The 24096-nt window shown below is 49.4% G+C and overlaps 5 protein-coding genes across 6 annotated transcripts; 3 read left to right on the top strand and 2 right to left on the bottom strand.

Annotated features, from left to right (window-relative positions):
* The first annotated feature begins 4 nt into the window (after positions 1 to 4).
* Positions 5 to 10937, top strand: LOC128273190 (protein sprint). Of its 2 annotated transcripts, none has more exons than XM_053011117.1 (14): positions 5 to 460; positions 521 to 736; positions 800 to 1761; positions 1840 to 2026; positions 2111 to 2299; positions 2392 to 2557; positions 2632 to 3188; positions 3257 to 3683; positions 3979 to 4080; positions 4151 to 4315; positions 6932 to 7383; positions 7462 to 7830; positions 7908 to 8106; positions 8182 to 10937. In XM_053011117.1, exons 1-14 carry the CDS (start codon positions 5 to 7, stop codon positions 8445 to 8447), a joined length of 4713 nt encoding a protein of 1570 aa, XP_052867077.1. In that variant the 3' UTR covers positions 8448 to 10937. The 2 variants fall into 2 exon arrangements, with proteins under 2 accessions (XP_052867077.1, XP_052867078.1); XM_053011118.1 differs by having other exon boundaries at positions 3979 to 4102; positions 4203 to 4315.
* Positions 10938 to 13170: 2233 nt separating this feature from the next.
* On the bottom strand, positions 13171 to 14598 carry LOC128269856 (zwei Ig domain protein zig-8). Its single transcript, XM_053007261.1, has 6 exons — positions 14526 to 14598; positions 14194 to 14444; positions 13919 to 14132; positions 13666 to 13843; positions 13352 to 13488; positions 13171 to 13280 (listed from the first exon to the last, which is right to left on the bottom strand). The coding sequence occupies exons 1-6, from the start codon at positions 14596 to 14598 to the stop codon at positions 13171 to 13173; spliced, it is 963 nt and encodes a 320-aa protein (XP_052863221.1).
* Positions 14599 to 16067: 1469 nt separating this feature from the next.
* LOC128273075 (uncharacterized) lies at positions 16068 to 18041 on the top strand. Its single transcript, XM_053010990.1, has 2 exons — positions 16068 to 16336; positions 16407 to 18041. Exons 1-2 carry the CDS (start codon positions 16231 to 16233, stop codon positions 17993 to 17995), a joined length of 1695 nt encoding a protein of 564 aa, XP_052866950.1. The 5' UTR covers positions 16068 to 16230; the 3' UTR covers positions 17996 to 18041.
* A 236-nt stretch (positions 18042 to 18277) lies between these two features.
* On the top strand, positions 18278 to 19188 carry LOC128269698 (protein Vhl). The gene is made up of 2 exons (XM_053007087.1): positions 18278 to 18391; positions 18461 to 19188. Exon 2 carries the CDS (start codon positions 18500 to 18502, stop codon positions 18980 to 18982), a length of 483 nt encoding a protein of 160 aa, XP_052863047.1. The 5' UTR covers positions 18278 to 18391; positions 18461 to 18499; the 3' UTR covers positions 18983 to 19188.
* LOC128269697 (zinc finger protein 883) lies at positions 19096 to 23572 on the bottom strand. Its single transcript, XM_053007085.1, has 11 exons — positions 23493 to 23572; positions 23073 to 23228; positions 22940 to 22975; positions 22818 to 22856; positions 22615 to 22747; positions 22450 to 22544; positions 22289 to 22378; positions 21839 to 22215; positions 21153 to 21594; positions 20845 to 21015; positions 19096 to 20390 (listed from the first exon to the last, which is right to left on the bottom strand). The coding sequence occupies exons 2-11, from the start codon at positions 23151 to 23153 to the stop codon at positions 20196 to 20198; spliced, it is 1659 nt and encodes a 552-aa protein (XP_052863045.1). The 5' UTR covers positions 23154 to 23228; positions 23493 to 23572; the 3' UTR covers positions 19096 to 20195.
* Between the last annotated feature and the right edge of the window lie 524 nt (positions 23573 to 24096).

The raw sequence follows: 24096 nt of genomic DNA, 5'->3' as shown, positions 1-24096 counted from the left end.
AAAAATGGAATCCGAAACCGACGACAACTGCTACGAACGGAAGGACATTCCGGTGGACCGGGTTGGTGGGGATTTCTATCATAGTCGCGATGTCACGACACGCCAGCTCAACCGGCACATGGTTCACTGCATGCCGGACCTTTCTCCGGCCGGTGGCCCTCGTCCGATTTCACTGCCCGCAAAGCTCTCCGGTACCACCGATGGCGCCGAGAACGACACTGCGAACGGGCTCGATGGTGGTTCCCTGATTCGCCGCTATGCCGAAGTGACCAAGTTTAAGCCGGAAAGTCCGCAAAGTGGAAGCACCCGGTCGTCGATTGCCGTTGCGAAGCGACGGCTGAGCGCTCTGCACGCCAGCGTCCAGCAGCAACATCAGCACCACGAGGCGGAAATCTTGGACGATGATCTGGCGCCACTACTGCCGAGCAATCGGGAGCTCTCTCAGGAGGAACTCTATGAGGTAAGTAACCGTACGACATAAGTGGTCGATGGTATTCAAATCTCTGTCGTTTTTTTGTAGTCCCACACATCGCTCGTCTCCAGTTCGGAGGGTGGTATTTTGGCCGAGGGTGAAGACACCTCCAGCGATGAGTCGGAGCCAACGGACACTTCAGCCAGTGCTTCCGCATGCGTGCTGAGTCTCGTTGAGCGTCTGCTTCGGACGCACCCCGTCTGGTTTTTGCCTGGCATTCAGCGTTCCGGAGCGATTCACTTGCTGCAAGGAAAGGAAGAAGGTGTAAGTATGATACGCCCAACGTACACCAATCGGTTCTCCTGACGGTTCGTGTCTTTTCCGTAGAACTTTATCGTGCGCGGTTCTAGTCAGTCGAAAACGATGGCCGTGTCGGTGCGGCTACCGGCAGCCGTCGGTCCGTACATTGAGCACTATTTGATACAGTCCAACAACAGTCTTCTGAGTCTCGAGAGTTCTCGGTTCAAGTTCGATTCGATCCCGGCCCTGATCGCTCACTACACGCAGTGCTGCGACGAGCTGCCCGTCCAGCTGTGTCTGCCGGCCGCACTGCGGGAAGCGAAAAACCGGCAACAACTATCGTCGTTGGCACTTCTGGGGCAAGAGTTTTGGCGCTATCCGATGGCCAGCTGTTCGCCAAAACCGAAACTCGGTCCACCGCTCGTACCTCCGCTGTCCGCCACCTCTAGTCACATGAACACACCGTCCGAAGCGACGCACTCGAGCGGTATTGGCGTATCCGTACTTAACCACACTCCAACCACCGTCGGAGGAAGTTTCGGCAATTCGGCGGTGGGCGCAATGGCTCCCGGAGTAGGGCTGGCATCCGTCGGGACGGTTTTTGGTGAAACTCCGACCGACACTTTCTCAACGATGAGCGGCTTTACCGTGAGCAACAATGGGCACACGCTGCTCAGTCCCGAATCTATCGACAGTGCGATCATGATGTCACCAATGGATCCGACGCACCACCACCAGCAGCACCACCACCAGCAGCAGCAGCAGCATCAGCAGACGGGAATCGTCGGTAAGACGAGTACTTTCAAGGCACGAAAACAGATCCTTTCACCAGCGACACCGCATGAGGTGGAGAAGCAAATCGAACTGTTCAACGCCAACATTCTGGGCCAACACAGCGTGGGAAGCGCAGAGCTGGGGAACGGGGACGACCAACACGGGACGGCGATTTTCACATCCACGCTGGAGGTCAAAAACTTAAGCACTCTGGAGCGGAAACCGAGGGCCCCTAGACCGACACCTCCAAACACACTCAACATCAAACCGATACGGTGAGGCGATGCTGCCAACCTGCTCAGTTCCAAGGTCTAACTATTGTTTTTCTCTTTCCTTTTTTGCCACTAAAACAGGAGTCCTCCGGCACCACCAGCACGCCGTATGAAGGTTCCACTACCGGAAAGCAGTCCAACGGTTGAAGGAGCAGATATGTTTACGCCCAAAAATGGTTCGTTTGCTTCTCCGGTCTCGTTCACCAGGCCGGACGCCACGTTCCAGCGGAAGGATGTCACTCCTGTCACCAGCAATCCGATCGTGATGGTTTGTGTTTTGTTTGGTTCGGCATTTAAAGGGATTATAACTTATGATAAAATAATTATAATTCTGTTTCTCCCCACACAACAGACACCGACCGTTGCGACTACCATTTGGTACACCGATAGCGAGAACCTTGGCGAGCAAGCAGCGCCAGTGGCACAGCCACAGACCGCGGACCAGTTTGGTGGGATGCCGATCGATTCACCATGCTTTGCCATTCCAGCGAGCACTCGAGTGAGCCGTCGAAATAAGCGCAAAGAATCGAAGCACTATCAGGTACGCACACAGCACGACACGATGCCCCGCGATGGTCAGGACTAGAAATAAGGGGACGTTTCCGTTTCTGGTTGGTGGTTCTGTTTGTTCAGGAATCGGACATCCTGGAGTCACCGTCCGTGTATTGTCGCAGTGCGCTCGGGGACAAAATCAGCGATTACGAGGACATTTGGTCGCAGGACGCCATGAAGAGTGATCGACGATCGTTTCTTGCCACCAGACACGGGATGTTCGCTTCGGATGGGTTCCCTGACTCGAGTAGGTATCGTTCGGGCGAGCTCCCTCGTAGATGGCCACTGGTGTCTCATGTTTTGCCACTCACCTTTCTGCAGCACTCAAAGGTCTCGTCTCACCGTCGATCGAATCCATGCATCGGAAGCTGGCGTCCCACAAACCCGTAACGCACGGTGTCTCCACGTTCTCGGTGGACAATCTTGCATTTGGCCAGGCGCCGGACTCGGCAAGTGATCGGGGCAGCACTCCGACAGAGAAACCACGGCCAACGATGATACTGAAAACGTTTTCTCCCGTGCCAAAGGAAGACATCACCCCCCAGCAGTTCGAAGTTCGTCAGCGATCGTGTTTGAACATTTCCCACACGGCAAACGTTGGCACTCCGGTGGCATCGGATGAGACAGTGCACCAGGGTGTGGTAATTGGTGGTCAGGTGAACCACCACCAGAACAGTCCGTTTTACGCCGACCCGGCCGATATTATGGCCAGCATCGTAAGACGCAGCCCGTTGAACCGGCTCGCATCGTCGAACAGCAGTCAAAGGCATTCCGAACCGCCGAAGCAGCTGTTGCTGCTGGGCCACGAAGACTTACTTGCCACTTCCTGCTCATCTGCCCCACATCCGTGGGGCAATGGAAATGGATATCATGTGAATGTAAGTTCAACCAAATTGCACTTCGTTGACAAAATGTTTAACATCTTTGACATACTCTTTACATTTAGAACAACTTTGCCGCCTCACTGGATGAGCTGGCGCTGGAGAAGAATGAGACCATGTTGGTGGGCGTCCGGTTGAACGAACTCAGCATCCGCAGCAATAGTGGCGGACCTCCGCTTCCGACGAATGACTACGATTCCGACATCCGGTGGAAAGCTCCTGCAGCCGTTGATCGCTCGACGGTGAAAGGTGGTGATCGAACCGAACAGCAGTCGAGTAAACAAATGCAGCGAAGCAACGACAGCTTAATCACACGGCCAATCACGACGATACATCAGATCATTGCGAAGAAATTGCCGCATCTTAATTTGTCCGAACGACTGCTGGACGGGATGCTGCTGAGCGTGGAGCTGGCAGAATCCGGCTTGGGAACGCTGGGAAACAGATCACAACGCAAATCGGCGTACGATAATGTCGAGAAGCAAGTAAATGGTAAGTGAAGTGCGAGAAATCGGCACCGGTTCAAGCTAACCCAATGAAGATGGTTCTGGTTCGATGGACGGTTGCGCACTGCTCGCAGCACTGCGTCATCATTGTCGGTCAAAGTGCAAACGAGCGAGGATCGAGGTCAAAGTCATATGACAAAGTACAAGCGTATTTAGCTTTCATTGATTCACTTCGATCGAACGTAAATTGTGTTGGCCGTGTGTTTCGACATCAGAACGGTCGCGGGTGTCGCTTTCTGTAACCTAACGTTCTATTCTTCTTTTCGTAAAAACCCTCCCAGCATATGCTTCGTCAGCCATTAACAGCTCTCATTCGGACGACGGGACCGTTTTCTCTGAGCCCTGGGACAGCTCGCAGTGGGATTCATTTTTGCCCAACGAACGTAAGTTGATCGAAGCCCTCGGGCGGAACCACCATTAACTGAAGCTGTTTTTCCTATTGACTCTCTTTAGAAGTGTCCACGAACATGCCGCCGCCGGGTGTGGATAAGTCAGCGAACGCTAGCTGCGATAGCGGTGCGAAGGATAGTCGTTACCGGAAAGACGCTCAACAACAGCCACAGCAAAAGGTGGCAACAATACTGCGTTCCCGAAGTTGCCGTGATCGAGAAATATTGTGTAAGTACAGTGCGCATTCTCCTTACAACGCCCAGACCATCATGGTCCTGTAAGAGTTCTGGAACGAGAGGTACCAGGCGTGCAGTAAAAGGCAAAAGAAATGGCTACCGCCCTTGACGTAGGTCCGCAGGTCCGCTTCCTGGCGCCTGTGCGTCGGGGCAGTGGTCGTAAAGATTTGCTGCATCTTTTCCGTACACCGATCAGACAGATTACCGAAAGGGTACCCAGGGCAATCACCACGCCTCAGCAATAATGGTGTTGTTGATGTTTCGTGCTCGTTCTGTGGCTCGTTCCTGTACCTGCCATTGGTATCTTGCCCATACAGCCCGCAGTGAGGATGTATTTTTCCAACGATCACTAGCTGGGTCTGGGTATTCTGGTTATCAGAGCCCTGGGAATGGAAAACTCCAGTGTCCGCACCGGGACCGCGAAAAGCGGCCATAGCCTATTTAAAGGCCACGGGATGTTGTGTGTTTTGTTGCCGCAAATCATCATGATGTGGCTGTTGCATTCGTTTCCATTATTGCATCAGCCGAAACGCACGAGGATTGGGCCCCGCGGCGGGGATTGACACACATTTCAATTACGAACCCAAGCACCCGAACAAGCGTAGAACGTAATACCGATAAGTGACGAAAGCGGGTAGTGCTTGATGCTGGGAACCCGACGGGATGGTGATCCGCTCCGTACGCGCGTGGTGCGTATCTTTCAGGTAGTGCGCTGCGAGCGGCTTCCCTCTCGGGCAAGGAACAGCGGCAGCGGTAGTGGCGCCCCCGGCAAGCCACCAAAGTTCGAATCCTCTGATAAGTAAAGTTGTTTGCACAATGATTATTAGTCAGCTGCTTCAGTCTGGCGGTGGTGCGGTCGGCGGCGGTGGTCCCCGGGGTTTGTTGATTCGCCTTGACTTGCCTTGAAACGGTTCAAGCATCGTTGTCTTATTTTTATTGCGTATTGCCGACGGTAGGGGCATGGCTTGGTTCGTTAATGATGGAGCGCGTGGGGCTGATGGAATGCACTGTTTTGCATGCGTAACATTGTGGTGCGTCCCCGCTTGATTGGGAGACCTCGCGCGACCGACAGCATGTTGATCGGAAAGGGCCCGACATGCTGCGGCCCTTTCTTTCTTTGCACGATAACGATCAAGAAGAAAGCGTAGATTATGGTGGGCGCTCTGCTGCGTCGCTGACTCAGTTCACACGCAGTCGTCGATTGGAACGGTCGTGATCGGACGGGTAGTGACTTGACCGAGTGTACGGAATCCAAGAACGGGAACTAGGCGCCCTAGGCAGGCCCGCGGGACCGTTGTGGTGCCCTGACGCACAGAGCCGTGCTGCGTTCTACGCAGCTTCACCGACCGAACTCTGAATTGCATTTTCTAATGAGAAACTATCGCTTCCGACGATTCGTGCAGTCGGGCAAAAATCGTTTCTCAATCAGCCATGAGGTGGTGCAGAAGGTGGTCACATGCGTGGTACGTGAGCCGGAATGAACGCGCCGTGATAAGATGTATTTTTATCGACGGTAACGGATCTGCTGATGCTGATCCGCGGCGGATGGCGGTGTTGCGCGAGCGGCGCGTGCCCGGAGGGTGGGTGGCCCGGTGGAAAGTTAAATCTAACATCCGCCACTCATCCGCAAGCAAACAGCGCACCGACCACGGCAGTCACGATGTGCTTGCGATAAAGAGTCTGGACACCGTTACGTCGACAGCATTACGCCAGGCGGAAGGTGAATGTCGATCGAATGCTACCAGTGCTGAGGCCAGTACCGGCTGTGGCCAGTGTGTCGCGGTCAGTGGATGGCCGTCACTCGCGCACGGTACACGGGAACGCGCAACGCTCGAAAATGTGAAGCAAAGTGGCCGGAGCCGGAGAAGCAACCCGTGCATGATCGGTGGCGGATTTCGACGACTGTTGGACGGTTTCGGTGTGAGTTTGTTGCGTGTCCCCGAGGGCCTCCCGATTCCGGCCTGTGGGTGTTCGGCCGGAAAACTATCGCCCTTGTCTCTGATTGGCCGTTCCGCGAACGCTGATCGTGGTGAGGAGGGACCGATCGCGATCGACGAGCAGGACTTGGCGGCCGATGGGAAGCTTTCGCCTTTCCGGCTGCCGGACGATTGGTATCAGGTTGAGTTGGATGAATGTGAAGCCCTGGCGACGTCATTCTGCCTGGCCGTGCCACCGCACACTGTAACGGCATCCTGTCCGGAGTTTGGTCACCACAATTTCCGCTCGATCATGGTCGAACGAGACGACGACGAGCAGCCGAGCCTCGATCGGTCGGTCACGAACGTTGAGCAGCTGTTTGGTCTCGACGAGCAGGGCAATATTATCATAAACGTGGGCCACATTGAGGAGCAGCGCGGAAGAGCGCTGTTTGTGAAGCGACGATATCGCAAGATATTTACAGCGCTCGATCGCGGGTTGGAGATCGACGAGGCAACGCGTTTCGATGGACTGTGGCAGAAACTGTTCCACAAGCTGTTTGTCTGCTGTGAGGAAACGCTAGTGCGAGGTACATTCGGAACGGTGGCGGAATGTGAAACAGCGACGGACGACGCGCTCTCTCCAAAAGATTTAAACACCCTCTCCATCCATCCCTCTCCGTCTTCCGCAGGTCACCCACGGAATCGAAATTCTCACAGCGGACCGGGCGAATCGATTGCGACGTACGCGTTCTATTTGGCGGGCAAGCTGGACTCGACTTTCTCGCGCAACATTAGCAACTTTATTGCGTGCACCAAGGAATCGAAGGCCGCTCCGCACCCGCAGGTGGTCATGCGCAACATGCGCCAGTTCATGTCCGGCATGAAGAACTACCTCGTGAAGCACGGCGAGGGTGAGTTTGCGGCCGAGGTGCAGAAGGCACGGGCCCAGCTGAACGCGGACGAGTTCCTCAACCTGGACTCGATCCTCGAGGAGGTGATGCACAAGCTGGTCATTTTGCCGCTGCGTGAACACCTGTACGGTTTGTTCGTGGATTACTACAGCAACTCCGGTGACATACAGCTGATAGTGGAGAAAGTTCGTTCAACCGCCGGCCGCTCTCCGGCCGCTTTCGGTATTAAGGTGAGCCTTCGGGAGTGGGTTTTGTGTGGTGGGGCGAAAATAACCGTTATCTTCCGGTCCACCCTGTCCTTCCTCCAGGGAAACGTTATTCCACCGAGCGCGAACGCGATGAGACAGATTGCGACACTTTTCGTGCGCCTGCAGGAAGCGGAACTGCCGTTGGTGAAGCTCGATTTGCTGCTCGCGGCCGTGTCGGCCATTTTCGAGGCAACTACCTGCTGCAATGGGCAGCAGATGAGCGCGGACGATTTCCTGCCGCTGCTAGTGATGGTCGTTGCGCACTGTGGCTTCGTTGGGGCCGAAATCGAAGCGGAGTACATGTGGGGCCTGTTGCAACCATCGTTGTTGAGCGGTGAAGCTGGCTACTATCTGACGGCCCTCTGCAGTGCGGTACACGTGCTCAAGAACTTCAAGCTGAACGAGCAGGAAGGCTCGGCAACGCTGGATGTGAGTGACTGTCGAGCGGGCGTGACCGCAAACTGTGACCGGGCGATCTCTAATGAATATGGCATTTATTTTTCCAGTGGGAATCTTCCACCATGCCCAACTGTTCGTCCGTACTGCGCGTGATCATTCCGGACGAGTATAACGGCTCGATCCAAACCCGCACGCTTCCCATACGACCTCACACAACGACGAAGGAAGTCTGTCGAATAATCGCCCACAAGGCGCGAATCACGAACGCCCAGGACTACGGGCTGTTTAAGCTGATTGACGGTGAAGGTAGGTGTAACTGGACCCAAAAGAAAGACACCTTTTGAATAACACCTTTGTTGTTGTCGCCCCGTTGTCTTACAGAAACACTTCTACATGACTCCGAGTGCCCGCAGGATGTCCGGATGACGGCGAAGGGGAAGCACTTTATGATTGCATACAAACGGATCGACGCCAAAATAGCGTGGCCTACCGTGAAGCCAAATACGGCTGCCACGGCAACCAGCTCGGTTGCTGTGGGCAATAATGCTGCAAACGTCACCTCCAATACCACTATTACTACCACTGCTACTAATAACGCTATTGCTACCACTACTATTACGGCGAGTGATAATCAACTAAAAGTATAAACTTAACATACACAAGAAAGTGAATTAAGCTTCCAGCATACGTTAAGAAACAAAGTCTGATATACTCCTTTTTCTCGTAAGATTTTGTCGTCGTAACGTTTTCGGCCCTCTCGTTTTCCTTCACGCTCATATAGTATCCTCTTCTCTTCGATTAGTTTGATCATGAACTGCATATAACGTATTTAATCATATACAATCGAGCATATACATACAATCGATACACCCACTCACACTCAACGACGGTTGCCCTTCCGTAGGGGGTACCACACCACGTGTATAGAGAACAGTATCATTCTTCTGCAGATCTGTTCTTGATGCGTTTAGATTTTAATTACTACACAGAACCTTCGAAGTAGGCCGAAGAAATAACGAGAAAGCGAGAGAGATAGCGAGAGAAAAAGAGAGAGAGAGAGAGAGAGAGAGTGAAAACGGGACCGGAAAGTAATTTAATGTACCAATCAGCCAACTGCTTTTACGACTTAGACATTTTAGACCCTGCAGAACGCGGAACACGGCCACACGGGGCGGCTCAACGCTAAACGAATGTCATTCTGTGATGAAGCAAACAAAACAAAAACAAGAGACACGAAAACACACACGAGATGTTGCCCGCCCGCAAACGCGCGAGCCTCGGCCTATAGCCTCGTCTTACTATTTCTGTTTGTCCTGTTCAGTGACCGTTAAGTCTTGGTGTGCTCCCTTTGTACCACGCAACGCGGCAGTACGCTGTGTTGTGTGCGTTTTTATTGTGAAATTGAAAGCATCGCTCGTTTATTAACCCCACCCGGGCGTCATAAAATGACGCCTGTTGCTTGCCTCTTACGAGTTGCGTTTTTATGTTTGGTTTCTGTGCGAAACAGAGGATATAGTTAAGTTGCCACACCGGTACACGAGAGTACCTCACCACGGGGCCGAAGCTGGAAGCTGCTGCCTTGCCGTGCCGAGTGAAGTGATAAAAAAAAACAAGAGGAAAAAGAACGAAACAAATCTTGCCAAATCTCTGAGCAAATCCGCAGCCAACCGAGATCCGGGAGCTTCCATTAAAGAAATGCCTAGTCAAGCTGTTTTTCTTTGCGTTTATGCCTTACGTTGAGTTCAAACTTTTAACAGACGGCTCTAGCACGGACAGGGCTCGAACTTTGCTACGTTCATCATTTCGCTCACTGACCGTCCCGGAGAAATACGTAAAGAAACGATCATGACGGTGTACCACTTTCAATTCAAACTAATGTTACTAATGTAAAGCAATCATTAATTATTAACTAGAGCGCCAGGGCGCCCCACGTGGCGACGGCGGCTTTCCTCTTCTTCCATCAGTCGCGGCGCGCGCGTCCTGTTTGATTGTGACAAATTTTCCTTCTTGTGTGTGTGTGTGTGCGTGTGTTTGTGTGCGTTTTATACAAAAAAAAATCCAACAAACTATATATTCATTGCTGAGACATTACCAAAACTCTACTAATCTTATTTGGTCGTCCTTACTTTGAGGAATTGATTGCTACGCCAATCTGCTATTGTGCTCATAAAGCCCGTGAAAAAAGAACATTCAACTAATTCAGAAACCACCAAACTCAACCAGCAAACCCCCTTGAAATGCTCCATCGAAACTACTATTTGCTCAGACACACACGGCGGCGTGTGGTGAAACTCAACCCCTAGAAACTGTAACACAGTAACAGTTGCCAGTTGCTCAATTTGGAATCGGAATCGTGTGTTGTGTGGAGGGCCTCAGGAATGTGTTAAACTATTTTTGATAGCAATCTTTTCCATGCGCCGGACGCGGAACCGTACCGGGACGCGTAGGAAGGTAGCGAAAGAAGGCCGCGATTGTGTGAAGGTGAACCAATTTGGCCAACGTGAACCACAGTATTAATAACGAACCGAACGGTGTGAAACGGGCACCCTCGCTCGCTCCACACCCCTTCACAGCTCACATCCCGACCCGACCCAACCCGAGTAGTATCGGCCCCTCGACTCCACAGGGCAATGCGCCACCGGACTGGCCGCAGTGCATCTGGTGCGAGTAGAGGGAAATACCTGCAGTAATAAAAGGAAAACACGAAATATCTTGCCAAATAGGAAGTAGGAAGTTTTTTGGAAACATCTATTTTTACAACAAGCATATTTATTGAAGCTAACGATACGAAATAAATAAATCTCTCTCTATTATACACATACAAAACGTTTCCCGCTGGGGAGAGCCACGGCACAGGGACGTTTGTTAGATGACATATAATTTTTGAATACTTTATTTGTTCCATTTCATAGTTGTTAGACTTGTTCTTGTAAAGATACAATACATTATACATTATAGGGCTTCGTTTCGTTATTCCTTTTTTGATATATAATATATATTTATATATATCATATGCTCGGCGTTGACCACAACCATAATTTTACATCAGTTTTTTTTTAAATACTGCTTCGTTATTTTTTAAACCAATGCCAAAAAACACAATCAAACTCTCCTTTTTGTCCTTGTTTTTTTTCAATATGTACTATTATATCCTTTTTTTATGCATTTACTATTCCATCGTGTGTGCGTGTGTGTATAATAATACATCTGATTATAAAAATTATGTTCATTTAGTTAGTGTAGCGTTTGCTGCATTGTTTTATTTTTTTTCGGTTTGTTCACTTTTTGTTTATTTATTTTTTTATATGAAAAATAAAACATCTGAAATAATACGCGTCACAACACTTGCGGGAGGGTTTCACCCTCGTTCTCCGTCGTATAAACTGATACTAGAGTTATCTAAATGGCTCACTCAATATGGTTAGTTTCTGGTTGTTTATGTGTACGTGTTTTAATCTTTATTATATTTGTTAGCCGTTCTCCGATTGTCCACCGCTGCCGGGGACGAATTCTTTCTCACTCTCTGGGGGTTGCATTATTGATGCACTTCTCACCGGCACCGGCCTTTATCGCTGGTCATTTCACTAATCTTTTCTTCTACGACACGCAGCTAACAGTTAACATTCTGCTTGTGGTGTTTGGCATTCGCCACATTCGGGACCGAGCTCTAGCCGAGTGGAGGAGTCCTACCGACTATTGCGTAACATTCGTAGCTTATCATTCGTTGGTTGCTTTGCCTGAACCTCCGTTGTATGTGTTTATGTGTGTGGTACGGATGCGGTTTAATGTCCACTAGAACACGACTTAGACAACACGGCTAGTAGTTATTGCACACCGGGGGCGCCGGTGCGGGTTATTACACAATGTCAAAAAAGATAACAAACGTTACGGGTCCTTACGTGCTAAATTTCACTCGAATTTCCAGTTTGTAAGCGCCATATTATGTTTTTCTTGTGCTCGCGGCTGTTGTTTGCTTAACGCAAATGCGGTTCGAAATGGTTCCACCACTTCTCGTGGTTCGTCCTTTTGTATCGTTGCCGGCAGCTGGCGGGGCCGCAGGCTCCGTCACATATAAAATTGAATCACGTGGACAACACTTACGATTAGTAGTAGCGATAATAGTAATAGAGTGTGTGTGTATGTGTGTGCGTGCGTGTATCAATAGTAGCACAAATAGCTTGCTGTGGTGATATTTTTGCATGATCGGTATTCAAATGATTTGCTTATTAAAACGTTGAACGTTATCATGAAACAGGGTTCATTATGCTAATCTTCGTACGGCTCATTACTGGCCTCTAGACACGTGCATTAGGTGCGAGGGCACAAAGAAATGAACTGTGTGGTGTGTGTGAAAATTTGAAAAGGGATATGCCTGTTTTTACCAGAAGGATACACATTCATAGCGCACACGGAGATCGAGGATCGGAGGAGAATCTGTTTTTGTGGTAGAAGCGGGGGCTCAAACGGGTCAACCTTCTTCACCCGCCGGCTGGTGTGTCTCTACCTGATGAGCAGCTACGAGCACGGGCACACCAATATGTCTATTTCTGTTTCGTTCGATAGACGTTTTAATTCTAATCACAACCCAAGACTGATATTATTACGCCTATAGAGTTTGGTTACGAACTGCAGCTCGGTGCAGCTTGTAATGCAGTAACGGAGAGCAGAAACGTCGATGGTAATGTGTACAAATATTGCTGTTTTTGGCGCGTCGCTTCGCTCTGAGCGCTACTTGGCCAGTTTACTAGGTAGTCGATATATATATGTATATTTAATCATTCTTCTATCCGTCTGCTCCGCCATCGCCGGGGTTTCTCACTCATCTGGGCCGGGGGGGAAATCTCACTCAGCTTCACGATCCTAAATCACAACCTTGTCCCTACAAATTACTGTTGACGGTTTGGTGCAACGACTCTCTCGACTCGTCCTGGCCGAATTCGAGCGAAAATATAAAATGTCGTACTAATTTGTTTCACATATCTACACGCCAGCCGTGTGCTCGAGGCGTGCTCTTAGGGGCTAAGTATTACATTTATATTGTGTAATTTAGAAAAAATACTCAACTTTAGAGCTAATACAACCATGGTTCGACGTACTGTCGGGATTCCAGAATGTCCGGAGCAGATACTGCAGGCATTCACGTATTTGTGTTCGTAAAATTACAACCCCGACGCCGGGGCAAGATCATCGTACGGGGGAGGGTTTCTTCTTGGGCGCCTAGCCACCCGCGTGGGGCGGGTTTCGCTGCAAACGAACGTTGGTGCTGATATGTTTGCCACAAATCGGTTCCGCTTACCGTCGTCGACTGACGAATCCTTCGTATCCTTAGGCGCGATAAAAAAACCTCGATCTTGAGACCCCCGCTTACAGTCACCGGCTGCGGAGCGTGATGGCCGTTAGCATGATGAGGGCAGCGATCCTGGGGGCCTGATGGTTCAACCGTGCCGCCCCACCATGCTGCATCGCGGCAGGATTCTCTCCTATGGGACGGACAATGCAGAGGTAGCCAGTAAGAAGCCAGTGGCGGAGCAAAGTGCGACGCTCTACATACCATTCAAAACGTGCACTGATACCATGGCCTGGGCAATATCGGCCAGCGCGCAAGTGTAGTTGCCTGAATCGTACCGATTGGCGTTGGCAATGTAGAGCCGACTCATGGCGCCTCCGGGAAGTAGATCCGTCTTCACGCTGCAATCGAACCAAGAGAGTACGCGGTGGTGGTGGTTAGTGTTCCGAGTGCTGCCGATCGACACACTTTGTGTTATCGCCCCGATTCAACTCATCCATATTTTTAGAACACAACTATCAAGCTTCATATTTTTAGCTCCACAAACAGGAAACGGACTATCGCGAGTCCGGCGTTACCTGATGCCGCCGCGGCTCGTGTCGTAGTTGAGCATTCGCATTCCGTGCTTCCAGGTGACGTAGCTGGTCGGTTGCGGCACCCGGCTGATGATGCACTTCAGTTCGATCGTACTGCCGGCCTTGTAGAATTTGTCCAGCGTTGCCTGGCCCCTCTCGTCGATGATCTCCACCCTTGGTACTGGGGGGATACAAAAAGATGCACGTTTGTAAGTAGCACGATTCAAGAAGAACACGGGGCCACGGGCCAACTCACCAACAACGATCAGATACACGAGATAGACCAACGGCGGGTAGGATGATATTTGGCACTCGTAGTGGCCTTCGTCACGCTCGTTCGAGTACTGGATCAGCAGCTGCCAGTCGTTCGGTGGCTGGTATTGGAGCGAGTAGCGCGAGTCGCTGCTGTACGTCTGTCGGCCGACGGTGATTAAATGGATTTCGTCACCCTTTCGGCGTACCCAGGACACCTGGAAAGGAGCAGACAATTGGTGATCACCGGTCGGAGCCGTAACCCGTCCGATCACTGACCGTTCGCTCGCGCAGATCATTAACGCGGCAGTGCAGATAGACGTCGCTTCCGAGCTGCGTGGTCACATTGTTGGTGGTCATGTTGGAGTCATCGAAAAATGGGTACGGATCGTGTGTGGTGCTCTCGACCGACTCATCCTCCTGCTCGTCATCCTCGCTGGGCAGATCGGTGTACGGCACCGATATCTCCTGCCAAAAGTTTCGTGGCAAACTCATGAACGGACCACTGGACTGCAACGTGGCGACATTTTCTGCAACGAGGGCGACAGAAACGGAGAAAGTTGTGTTGGTTTGGGTCCACGCACCAAGAATGCACCTCGCGGATCACTCACTCGGCACCGATCCTGACACGTAGCAGTGCAGCAAAACGTAGATTGCCGCTAATCCATTGGCCAAGCTCTTCATAGCAGCATAGTATGATTATTCCTCTGCGATAGGTTTACGTTGTTCCGTGCCGTTCGGCTACGGTCCGATTTAACCACGGTTTAATCACTAGGCTAGGCCAGGCTTCCGAGCGTTAGGATCTGTATTGCTGTGGTCCGCTCTCCGGAGGATCACATTTTCCTAGAGCAAGAACTTCACAGAGAACACAGCTATGAGAAAGAGCTATGAATTGTTTACGATTAACTAATTTAATCGTTCCGACCGAATTCATTCCCATTTTGTAGCGCCGAATCCGCTCTAATTATGCACCCATAATCAATTGGACGATGATTCAATTCCGTACGTGCCACAGTGCATTAATCAATAATTCCGCAGTGTGTAAGCCACCGACCAGCCAACCAATTATCGGAGCGCAGTGTAAGGAGCGCTCCAATCGGAACGTTCTAGCAAAATTAGAGCCAAGCTACCGCAGATTTTTCAATCTCGATTCTGCCACGGACACTGTGTGTGTCCCCATTTTATGCTTACCTACAATCGCATCACGTAGTAGCGCACAATACGCATTTTATATCTTTTTTGCTTCTTCTTATATTGCTACTGAAGGAGCACGTTCGCCAAGACTCTCCTGTGCCAGCCTCCGGATGTACATAGGGCTCCGGTTTCGGTCACATCACTCTCCGGTCCTCGAGGCACAGACAAAGCGCTGGATGCGAACTCTTCCCGACGCACTCTTATGCTGCCTCTATTGTTACTTGAGGATTTTCTCACAATCGGTAACCGCACTGATTAGGATGGTATGGCAAACATAACACAAACTTGCAGCATCGCGTACCGTGGGCAGAAAAAGGAGAATCACTTCCAAGAACTAGGCCCCAAGGACTAGCGTAACATGTTGACTGTGAGGGAGGGATTTCAAGAAAAGAGCTGTGGCGGCCACGTCTCGGAGTCTGCAAATTGGCGCAATAGCCGACCGGCGCGTTGTTCTGCCGAAACACTGGCCAAACTAGTTCCAACACTCGATTGGGCTCGAAATTGGTAGTGATATGGTGGTCTATTTATTCGAAGCGTTTGGGAAAAGGGATGCCCGTGATGCTGTAAGAAATGTGTATGTATGTACTGCGAAAGTTTGCGAGCAAAAGTGCTCCGAGAGCGCGCCGAGGACGAAAATTCCATCACCGCGTGGAATGCGCAGACGCCGACGGTGGGGCCGCCGTATGAATGAACAGGTTAAGGACGATGGAAGAAAGGGACCGTTTCTGTTTGAATTCACTTAACAATAACGGGCGTTTTTGGTTGCAAAAGAGCATTCAGTGCAAATTTTATCATTTTATACACACATCGCACGATCGATCAGTGCAAACGATCAGTGTTGCCGCTTAGCTATATTTCATTCTTATATTGAATTCAAAAATTAATTCTTCGACACACCTCTGCTATTCATAGCCACACGCAGTTGAGAGACAAAGAGTTATTCACGCGGTAGACAGTTTGAGGCGGAATTCGATTCTGACCGCGTGCTGGCGGGTTGAGTGACACGGAACAAAAATAACTGGCTCAGCAGGAGTCAAACTTGTGCGCCACAGCCGCAATCTGGCTCCGGTTTGGCCCGATTCAGTTCTGATTGAGCCACAAACGGGTTAGCATGGTAGAAGGATGGTAGAAGAAAGTTTCAAAATCGTTCCGGTTTGTAGTCAATTGGTCGACGGGGGAATGGAAGCGCCAAAGGTACTGATGCAGGAGTGTGTTCAGTTTCTGAAAGGTATTGTTCGATTTTCATTGCATATCTCAAGAATCGGATGTTCTAACGCGTTCACTTCGTTTTTTGGCAGTGATCCATCAATACTTGTGCGGAGAAGATCCCTACAATGCGAGTGAAGTTGTCAAATGTGATGATTCGAAAGGCCACCCACAGCCATCGGAGTTGGGTAATAGAATTTATTTGAATCTGCTTCCCGATGACTCCCGTGAAGTTACACGTGCCACACTGAAAGCCCAGTGTGCGGGATTGTTGGGACGGATCGAAAAGTCCGTTCGGCTGATTACAGCTCCAAGCGCTGCTCCAAAGTGTCCGCCGGATCAACAGCAAGAAGAAGAGGAAGAAGGTGCTTATTTGGACATGAGTGGCAGCAATACGCCCAAGGCCAACATTGGTTCATCTTCGGCCAGCATCGACGATACGATGGAAGATGTTGAAGCGACACAGGATTCTGTCGATGGTCCAACTTTACAGGAGTCACATGAAAACACGTACGAGCTCACTACCGATCAGATTCTTTACGACGAGTGCCAGCAAGACGTGACCTGTGGTGAGGTCTCTCCACCGCTCAAGACAGCCGAAAGTGTTACGGACGAACATCAGTGTCCGTTTGGTGGCCTCCCAGCGTCGCATTTGCGGCTGGTACCCAGCGTCGCAAAACATGGTACCCTGTTCAAGCAAGAGAAGCGCTTGTTTTTCGATCAATTCAAAAAGTACTACGTAGGGCTGATCGGAAAGTGGCTGCTAGTGTACAATAGCCACAACGATCTGAAACCCTGCCAGACGATCTACATCAAGAGTTTCAAGCTCGACCTGAGCTTGAACGAGCACATCAATGAGAAGCACTTGTTCCAGATCTATACCCATACCGATTCCAAGGTTCACTTTCTTTCGCCCAGCTTCCAGGATCTGAATGAGTGGATCGTGGCGATTGAGAACAATCTGATCGAGAGGACCGATCGCATCGAGGGAACGTCTAGTAATGCAGTTCGAAAACTACCCCTACCACCGTATCCGGAGCAGTGCGGTACCGATGAAACGGATCTGCACACTATGAGTCATTATGATGGAATTTACGAGGAACCATCGCTGTGTTTGAAGACGGAAGTTGAATCACCCGCTAAAGAGAACGGCGGTTCAGCAAACACCCATGGGTACGATACTCCCAAACCGGGACCCCCGAAACCGGTAGAGCCTGATGTGGTTCCCGATGTCGGAAAAACAGATCCACCATCGATGGGGAAGAAAAATGACTCCCTTGTGACCAGCTCCGACTCCTGCTCGGTTAACGCTGCAATCCCGCAACTGACCCCATCGACCAATACGCCAGTGAAAAGTTGGCTCAAGAACAGATTCAACCGTTCCCCGGCAGAGCCCGTTGATGTGAAACCAAGTAAAAAGGCGATGAAAAAACTGTCGTTCGAAGAGCTGCCATCATCGGACGGGGCTAAGGAACCGAAACCAACCGGCACCGCCAAACAGCTTCCATCGCAGGCTCCGCCGAAGCTCACGCTGACGACGACGCCATTGAATAAGGGAGCAAAGATCAACATGATCATTAGTCAGCTCGAAGCCAACGGGCAGCTGAACCTGCTATCGAAACGGCTGAACCAGTCTAACAAACGGTACACTTGGGTGGTGGATGATGTTGTGACTGGCTGAGGCACAGATCGAAAGAGCGAAAATAGGGAGCAGTTTTAGAGTGATTACTTTGAAATGTGATGTTAATCAAATGTTGATATCGAACAAATAAAATCGAGCAAAACCAACCCAAAATGGCACGGAAAAGGGACTTTTTTATATTCCCAATCTGCGACTGGTTCCCGTACATCTGGAAAAAAACGGTTATAGGTACTATGAACGCTCACCTTCTGACGTAAATACCTTGGTCATATGTTTCGTTGCAAGCACTCGTTTGACGTTGAGCGGTTTGTTTTGATACACAGCGGACGGCCGTGGAATGTAGAATTGTTCAGTGCGGTTCAAGAATCGATTTTATTCGTGTATTACAATAGTATAAAATGGTAGAAAACCGCTTTAATACCGCTGGGAGCAGATGTAAGAACTACAGCGCCGATAGTTAGGCAAAAAAACCTGTTTTTTAATCAACTTCACTATGTTTCGCAGCCTACTCACGTTGATGAAAAACGTTCACCGTCGCCGACGATGGCGATGGACCAGTCGGAACATTCTGAAATACATTCTTCTACATTAAAGTCGGAACATTCTGAAATACGATCGTTCGTGAAGTTCGTCAACACCACGCTGCGGGCAGTGGATGTGTTTTGGGTTAACTATTCCGCCAAACTGATTCATTACACGACCCTGGAACCCACGGCCCAGTGCACGGTCAACACTTACGTTACGCACCCGTGGATGTTCTTGGATAAGGCGTCGGGCGAGCGGATGCACGTGAGGCACAACCATGTTTACATGCCCGAACCGTGGTACACGAATATCGACGGCGATGGCAGGTTGGCGAGAAAGGAGATTACCATCCATTTTCCGGTGCGCACACTACGGGAGAATTGCTTGTGGCGCATCCTGACGATGGCCCGCGAAGAGGAAACGCTGCGGGAACTAGAGATTCCAAAAATACTAGTGGAAGAGCTGATACGACGGAGACGAAATAAAGCGGCGCCCCGGTGAAGCCTAGTGACGGTTCCTTGGGCGGTTATTTCTTTGAGAAAAATGATCCGTCATCAGTTGAGCACGTTGAGCTTAAACACCAAAAGCGGCAGGGCGTTGAAATAGTAGTTCCATTTATTTCTCATTAATCTAGGTATTGCCTCAAGTACCCCGGATTTATGTTGAACTTGACATAAACATACTTCACTCTACATTCAAACGGTTTACACGGTATAGGCTCATACGAAAGCAGTGAGAGATGGCCACATCCTGCGCAATACGATCGTTCCTTCTGCGGGTCGTTCAACAACGGCGTAAACTGTTCCGTTCCTTCCGTTTATCCTACACGAACACCATTCCACCTTTCTAACGAGTTGACGAAGTGGTTCCGGCACACTTTCTACGTTAATGGTTCAGACATTTAAATGGGTTTTATAGTACTTTTATATCTTTCTTTCTCTCTCTCTCTCTCTCTGCCTGTCGGTCTGTTTTTTTTCTAACAACAAATGGCCGCCGGTAAATATATTGTTAAAAGTTTTTAGCCCTACAAGTAATACATCATTGTCGCTCGTCAATACACGGGTTGCAACTGAGGGAAAATATTTCTTATGCTCACATTCCCTTCCTACTGCTTCGTCCGCGAGAGTTGATTTAAAAATTGTTTTCGCTCATTTTGTACTTTTTTGTAGAAACATTTTTATTCCCTGCTGCCTTAACTAAGTTTTCATTTCAGATTTCCGTTCTTTAAGGTAAATGCGCTACAACTTATGCACTTTGTTTTGTAACCACCAGAATACGCCACCCGTACCCCGCGAGAGAGACAGAGAGTACGTGCAGTCTTTTGAGCATAATCATGAATGATCCTAAACAAACCCTTCGTACCTATGAGATGCAAGGTGTACAAATAGTTGCATTTTTGTTCGCGTTCCATAACAATGCCTCGTTTTCTGTTTCAACCATTTCTCATTAGAACCCTTGCTTTGCAACAGAACGATTAGAGACTCGGAGGATGGATAACACCGGTAATTGGATGAAAGTTACGCCTAAGCATGTCGATCGGTTACGTATACTGAAACGTTACATGGTAGCTACCGTGTGGCGGGGAAGGGCGGTCAAATGTAAATGCGATAAATCTCCACTCCCGGTTGCGTTCCGAGAGGATTATTGACGAGTGTATGGAAAACGGAACACGCAAAACTAAAAACCGGATCCAGCGATGGCACACGGCACCGATTTAACTGTGAAACTTTTCAATGTGCCGCGACAGTGTTTGCGGTGTCTTGAAAACGTTATAGCAATAGTTGCAGATCAGTTTCGGTTGGGCCGCCAGCGTGTTCAGTGTGCCCGAGATGCCGAACAGATTTTGCGTCTGGGCCAGCATGTTGGCTTGCAGCTCCGTTTTAATGCGATTGAAATTGTTCATTTTATCCTATTTTGGGGGTTGGGAAACGGAAAGAACGTTAATGGAACACTGTGTGTGGTCGATGCCGAACACGAGACACACGCAAACATAGCAAATGAAGCAGTACAAGCGAAGAAACGAAGATAACCAAATGTTATACATTAACTAGCCGATGTGTAACATTAATAACCAACAGCAAACCAACGAAAGATGGTAAAACGGACGAAGCGTACTGTTATGGCTTTAGAAAACTAATAAGCAGCCAATAGTCAGTATGTAAGTAGACAGATATCCGCGACAGAAATAATGATCATAAGCAAGCGAAGACAGGACGACGAGGCACGAAAGAAGGAAGATCATTGGATAGCGGCACTACAAACCAAACGAACACAAGGCGGGTTATTGATTACGAGAAATCTGAACTGAAGATTACTGTTAGCCAAATTATAAACGATAAAGTTTATTTTGATTTATGCTTTACTTCAAGTGACTGGTCGATGTCGGTTTTCACGCCCATATCGCTGCTTCGTTGCTGCAGATGATGTTGTTGCTGCTGCTGATGGTGCTGATTCTGTTGATGTTGCTGCGCCTGCTGATGCTGCACTTGCTGATGTTGATTCAGATGATCGTTGATGCTCAGCATCTCCGATACCTAGTCCAGGGCAGTCCGTTAAATGAAACATATTAGTGTCAAACTTATTAAAGAGGAGCATATTGTGTGTTTGTGCAAAAAAACAATAGATCTCTGCGAAACACGGCAATCAAAGGCATTTGCGAACAACAACTCACAGAGAGAACCTTTTGCTTGCTGTCGGCGGACCCGCCACCGTTCTCTTGCTGCTGGTTCGCCTGATTAATCTGATTCTGATATGACTGAAAGCTGGCGTTCATCACGGCCGAGGCGGGGTGCAGCTGGTGGATCAGGTGCTGGGGTGGTTCGATGCCGTTCAAACCGTGCAGTCCGTGTTGGATCATTTTTTTATCGTCCGGCAGCGGCAACCCGACCGGTAGTCCGTGCGCTAGGCGCAAATGATTGCTCAGCCCGTCGGCCGTTTCGAACGAGTCATTGCAGTTGTGGTAATGGCAGAAGTGTTTCGGCGCCTTATTCGCACCGGCCTGCCCGCCCAGTTTTTTGAGATCAACGGCGGGATGGTGCATTTGCATGTGCTTCGTCAGGTGGTTTTTCATCGTGAAACCCTCACCGCAGCTGATGACCGGACAGGTTAGATATCTGGGGGGAACGAATCGAAACACGAATCCGAACACGATTAGTCACGGAATGTGCCTGCGCCTCGAACGGGTACGCGGACGCGGACACAAGCAAACCCCTCGTCCGTGTTGCTGCCACTTCGAGTGACCCCAAGCGAACACAATTCAACGCCGAGGAGCACGGAAATCGATGATGATGACCACGACAAACCAAACGCGAGAGACGCAGAGAATGCCGCGGATGGCAGCAGAGACCGATTTCTTACCTCCCGTCGATGTGCCTTTGTACGTGCTTCTTCAGCAGAACCTCATCGTTAAAGGTCATCGTGCACATGGTGCAGGCGTAATCGCCGTGCTGCTTCATGTGCAGCACGAGATGCGATTCTTGAATAAACTTTTCCTCGCATTTGGTGCACGAGTATCCGAAGTTTGTGCCGTGTATTTTCATGTGCTGCTGCAGGTGCGATTGCTGCTTGAAAGATTTGTTTGGGCACTGCGGACAGAAAAAGCCCCTAGCCGAACTGTGGTTGGTAATTAAATGAAGGTTCAATTGAGTTACTTGGCTAAACTTGCGCGGGCACTGGTTGCATACGTACAGGGTGGTCTTGTGGTGCGTTTTCATGTGGTTGTTCAAGTTTGTGACCTGAAAGTGTGGTGGGGAAAAACTTCGCGTCAGTTCCGTGGTCCCCTTTACGGCGCGGGAACATTTAACGTACCTGCGCAAACGAACGGCCACAATTTGACTCTATACAAACGTACGGTCTTTCACCTGTATGCAATCGTCTGTGGTTGTTCAGATTCGTAATCTGCAATGAATGAAGATGAAGGGTAACCGTGGGCTGATTTTTTTGTCCATCACACCGTTTAGTGGCCATACCTGAGTAAAGGCTTTCCCGCAGTCGACACAAACATATGGCCGTTCGTTGGTGTGAATACGCACATGATTACGCAGATTGGCTTGCTGTGTGAAACCTGAGGGAGAGATACAAAAAGGCCACTGTAGCAACACATCCTCAACAGACGCCTACTAGACGCCGCCTACCTTTCTGGCAAAATTCACAAACGTATTTCTTTTCCGCCGAGTGATTACGGATGTGGTTCAAAAGCGAGGTTTTGCGGCTGAACGTTTTATTGCAAATCGGACAGCTTCCTTCCTCACCATCGAGCACTTCGTTCTTTAAGTAAAAGGCATAGGTCAATACATGTAGGAATTACTGACCCCGCAAGGCAGCAGAAAACACTTACATCGATCGTCTGCAGAGTGGCTTCCAGATCGAAGTGGAGCTGTGGGCGAAATTTGGCGCAAAACACAGAATAAAGTTACGGTGCGTTTGAAATGACGTTGCAGGCGGGATGCAGATACTTACCAGGTTCTTTTTTGAGTTCGCGTCCCCTTGGTTTACCTGTGTGTGGCGTGTGAGTGTGTGTCGTAAGGATAGTGAACATTTAGTGATATGATGCACCGATGGCCAGCATTAATGACCTTGTAGCGACACTTACGTTGTTTCCCAACAGCACCGGCAGACTGGAGCTGGTGGGCACCATCGTGGGACGCGAACCATCGTAGAAGTTGGGCATCATCCCTTTGGAGATTCCTTCAAGACATTGACCACGGAGTAAATGCGACAGCTCAGCCAGCGACGGCCACCCAGGGTACTGGAACGGTGAAAACACAGACACGCCATTAAAACACACTTTTTCTAAAACACAAGGCGTCGTTTCTTGTGGTCTAAAAATATCTCCCCAGTTCTTCTCTCCGTCCGTTCCCTTGGGCTTTCCCCGTGCTCCCCGAACAATTCCATCCCGTGCACCACAAAAATGAGGGATCTCGTTCGTGCACTGACCCTTTTGGTCTGCACGCTCGTTACAAATCGCGGCCGAAACCGAGTTAAGCGCACTACAAAGTAAAGCCGCGTTTACCTCAAAGTACACTTTAGTTGCAAAACATCATAAAACCGCCAGAAACTGTTTTCCGATTACGCTTCTTAAGTAAACACAATTCGGAAAAAAATTCGTTTGACAGGACCTACCCCTTTCCTACCCATCCCATGACATTTTCTGCTTCCTACCCCTGACAAAATTGTGTTTATTTGCTCCACTCCAAACTCCAAACTAAAAGACCAAGAAAAGACAAAAAAGTTATTTAAGGAAACAATTATTATTTTCCCATGAAATTAAATTATTATTGAATAAATTGAATTATTTCCCATACAAATTCAATTATTTCCATCCAAATTAAATTATTTCATTTTCCCATACATATTTTCCCATCGCGAGTGTGAACCAGGGTTTAGCGGTGTCCGTTATATCTTTTAAATTTCATAATATAAAATTATTGGTTTTCAAATCACAAAACATAAAACGACAAAAAAATATATGGTAATTCACATTTTATACAAACACTAATCGCTACAGATCAGCTCAATGGTAATATAAAGGTCATACATTTACATTGAAGCGCAAAAATTCGAGTTTCTCATGGCTCAACCTAAAAAAATTTTTCTCACACGCATATTGCGCACAA

The sequence above is a fragment of the Anopheles cruzii genome, chromosome 3 (assembly GCF_943734635.1).
Source record: "Anopheles cruzii chromosome 3, idAnoCruzAS_RS32_06, whole genome shotgun sequence".
NCBI classification, from domain to species: Eukaryota; Metazoa; Arthropoda; class Insecta; order Diptera; family Culicidae; genus Anopheles; species Anopheles cruzii.
The sequence above is the reverse complement of the archived record's forward strand: the minus strand, read 5'-3'. Positions and strand labels throughout refer to the sequence as shown.

Bases quoted from the DNA above. Each gene is read 5' to 3' on its own strand.
- LOC128273190 (XM_053011117.1), top strand. From the start codon at position 5: ATGGAATCCGAAACCGACGACAACTGCTACGAACGGAAGGACATTCCG. The intron at 3,189-3,256 runs GTAAGTTCAACC...CTTTACATTTAG, and splicing joins GAAATGGATATCATGTGAAT to AACAACTTTGCCGCCTCACT. The intron at 7,831-7,907 runs GTGAGTGACTGT...TTATTTTTCCAG, and splicing joins AAGGCTCGGCAACGCTGGAT to TGGGAATCTTCCACCATGCC.
- LOC128269856 (XM_053007261.1), bottom strand. From the start codon at position 14,598: ATGAAGAGCTTGGCCAATGGATTAGCGGCAATCTACGTTTTGCTGCAC. The intron at 14,445-14,525 runs GTGAGTGATCCG...CCCTCGTTGCAG, and splicing joins CGTGTCAGGATCGGTGCCGA to AAAATGTCGCCACGTTGCAG. The intron at 13,844-13,918 runs GTGAGTTGGCCC...GTATCCCCCCAG, and splicing joins CGTGTATCTGATCGTTGTTG to TACCAAGGGTGGAGATCATC.
- LOC128273075 (XM_053010990.1), top strand. From the start codon at position 16,231: ATGGTAGAAGAAAGTTTCAAAATCGTTCCGGTTTGTAGTCAATTGGTC. The intron at 16,337-16,406 runs GTATTGTTCGAT...GTTTTTTGGCAG, and splicing joins GTGTGTTCAGTTTCTGAAAG to TGATCCATCAATACTTGTGC.
- LOC128269698 (XM_053007087.1), top strand. From the start codon at position 18,500: ATGGCGATGGACCAGTCGGAACATTCTGAAATACATTCTTCTACATTA.
- LOC128269697 (XM_053007085.1), bottom strand. From the start codon at position 23,153: ATGATGCCCAACTTCTACGATGGTTCGCGTCCCACGATGGTGCCCACC. The intron at 21,016-21,152 runs GTGAGTTGTTGT...GCCCTGGACTAG, and splicing joins GCAAGCAAAAGGTTCTCTCT to GTATCGGAGATGCTGAGCAT. The intron at 20,391-20,844 runs GTAAAGCATAAA...CCCCCAAAATAG, and splicing joins ACATCGACCAGTCACTTGAA to GATAAAATGAACAATTTCAA.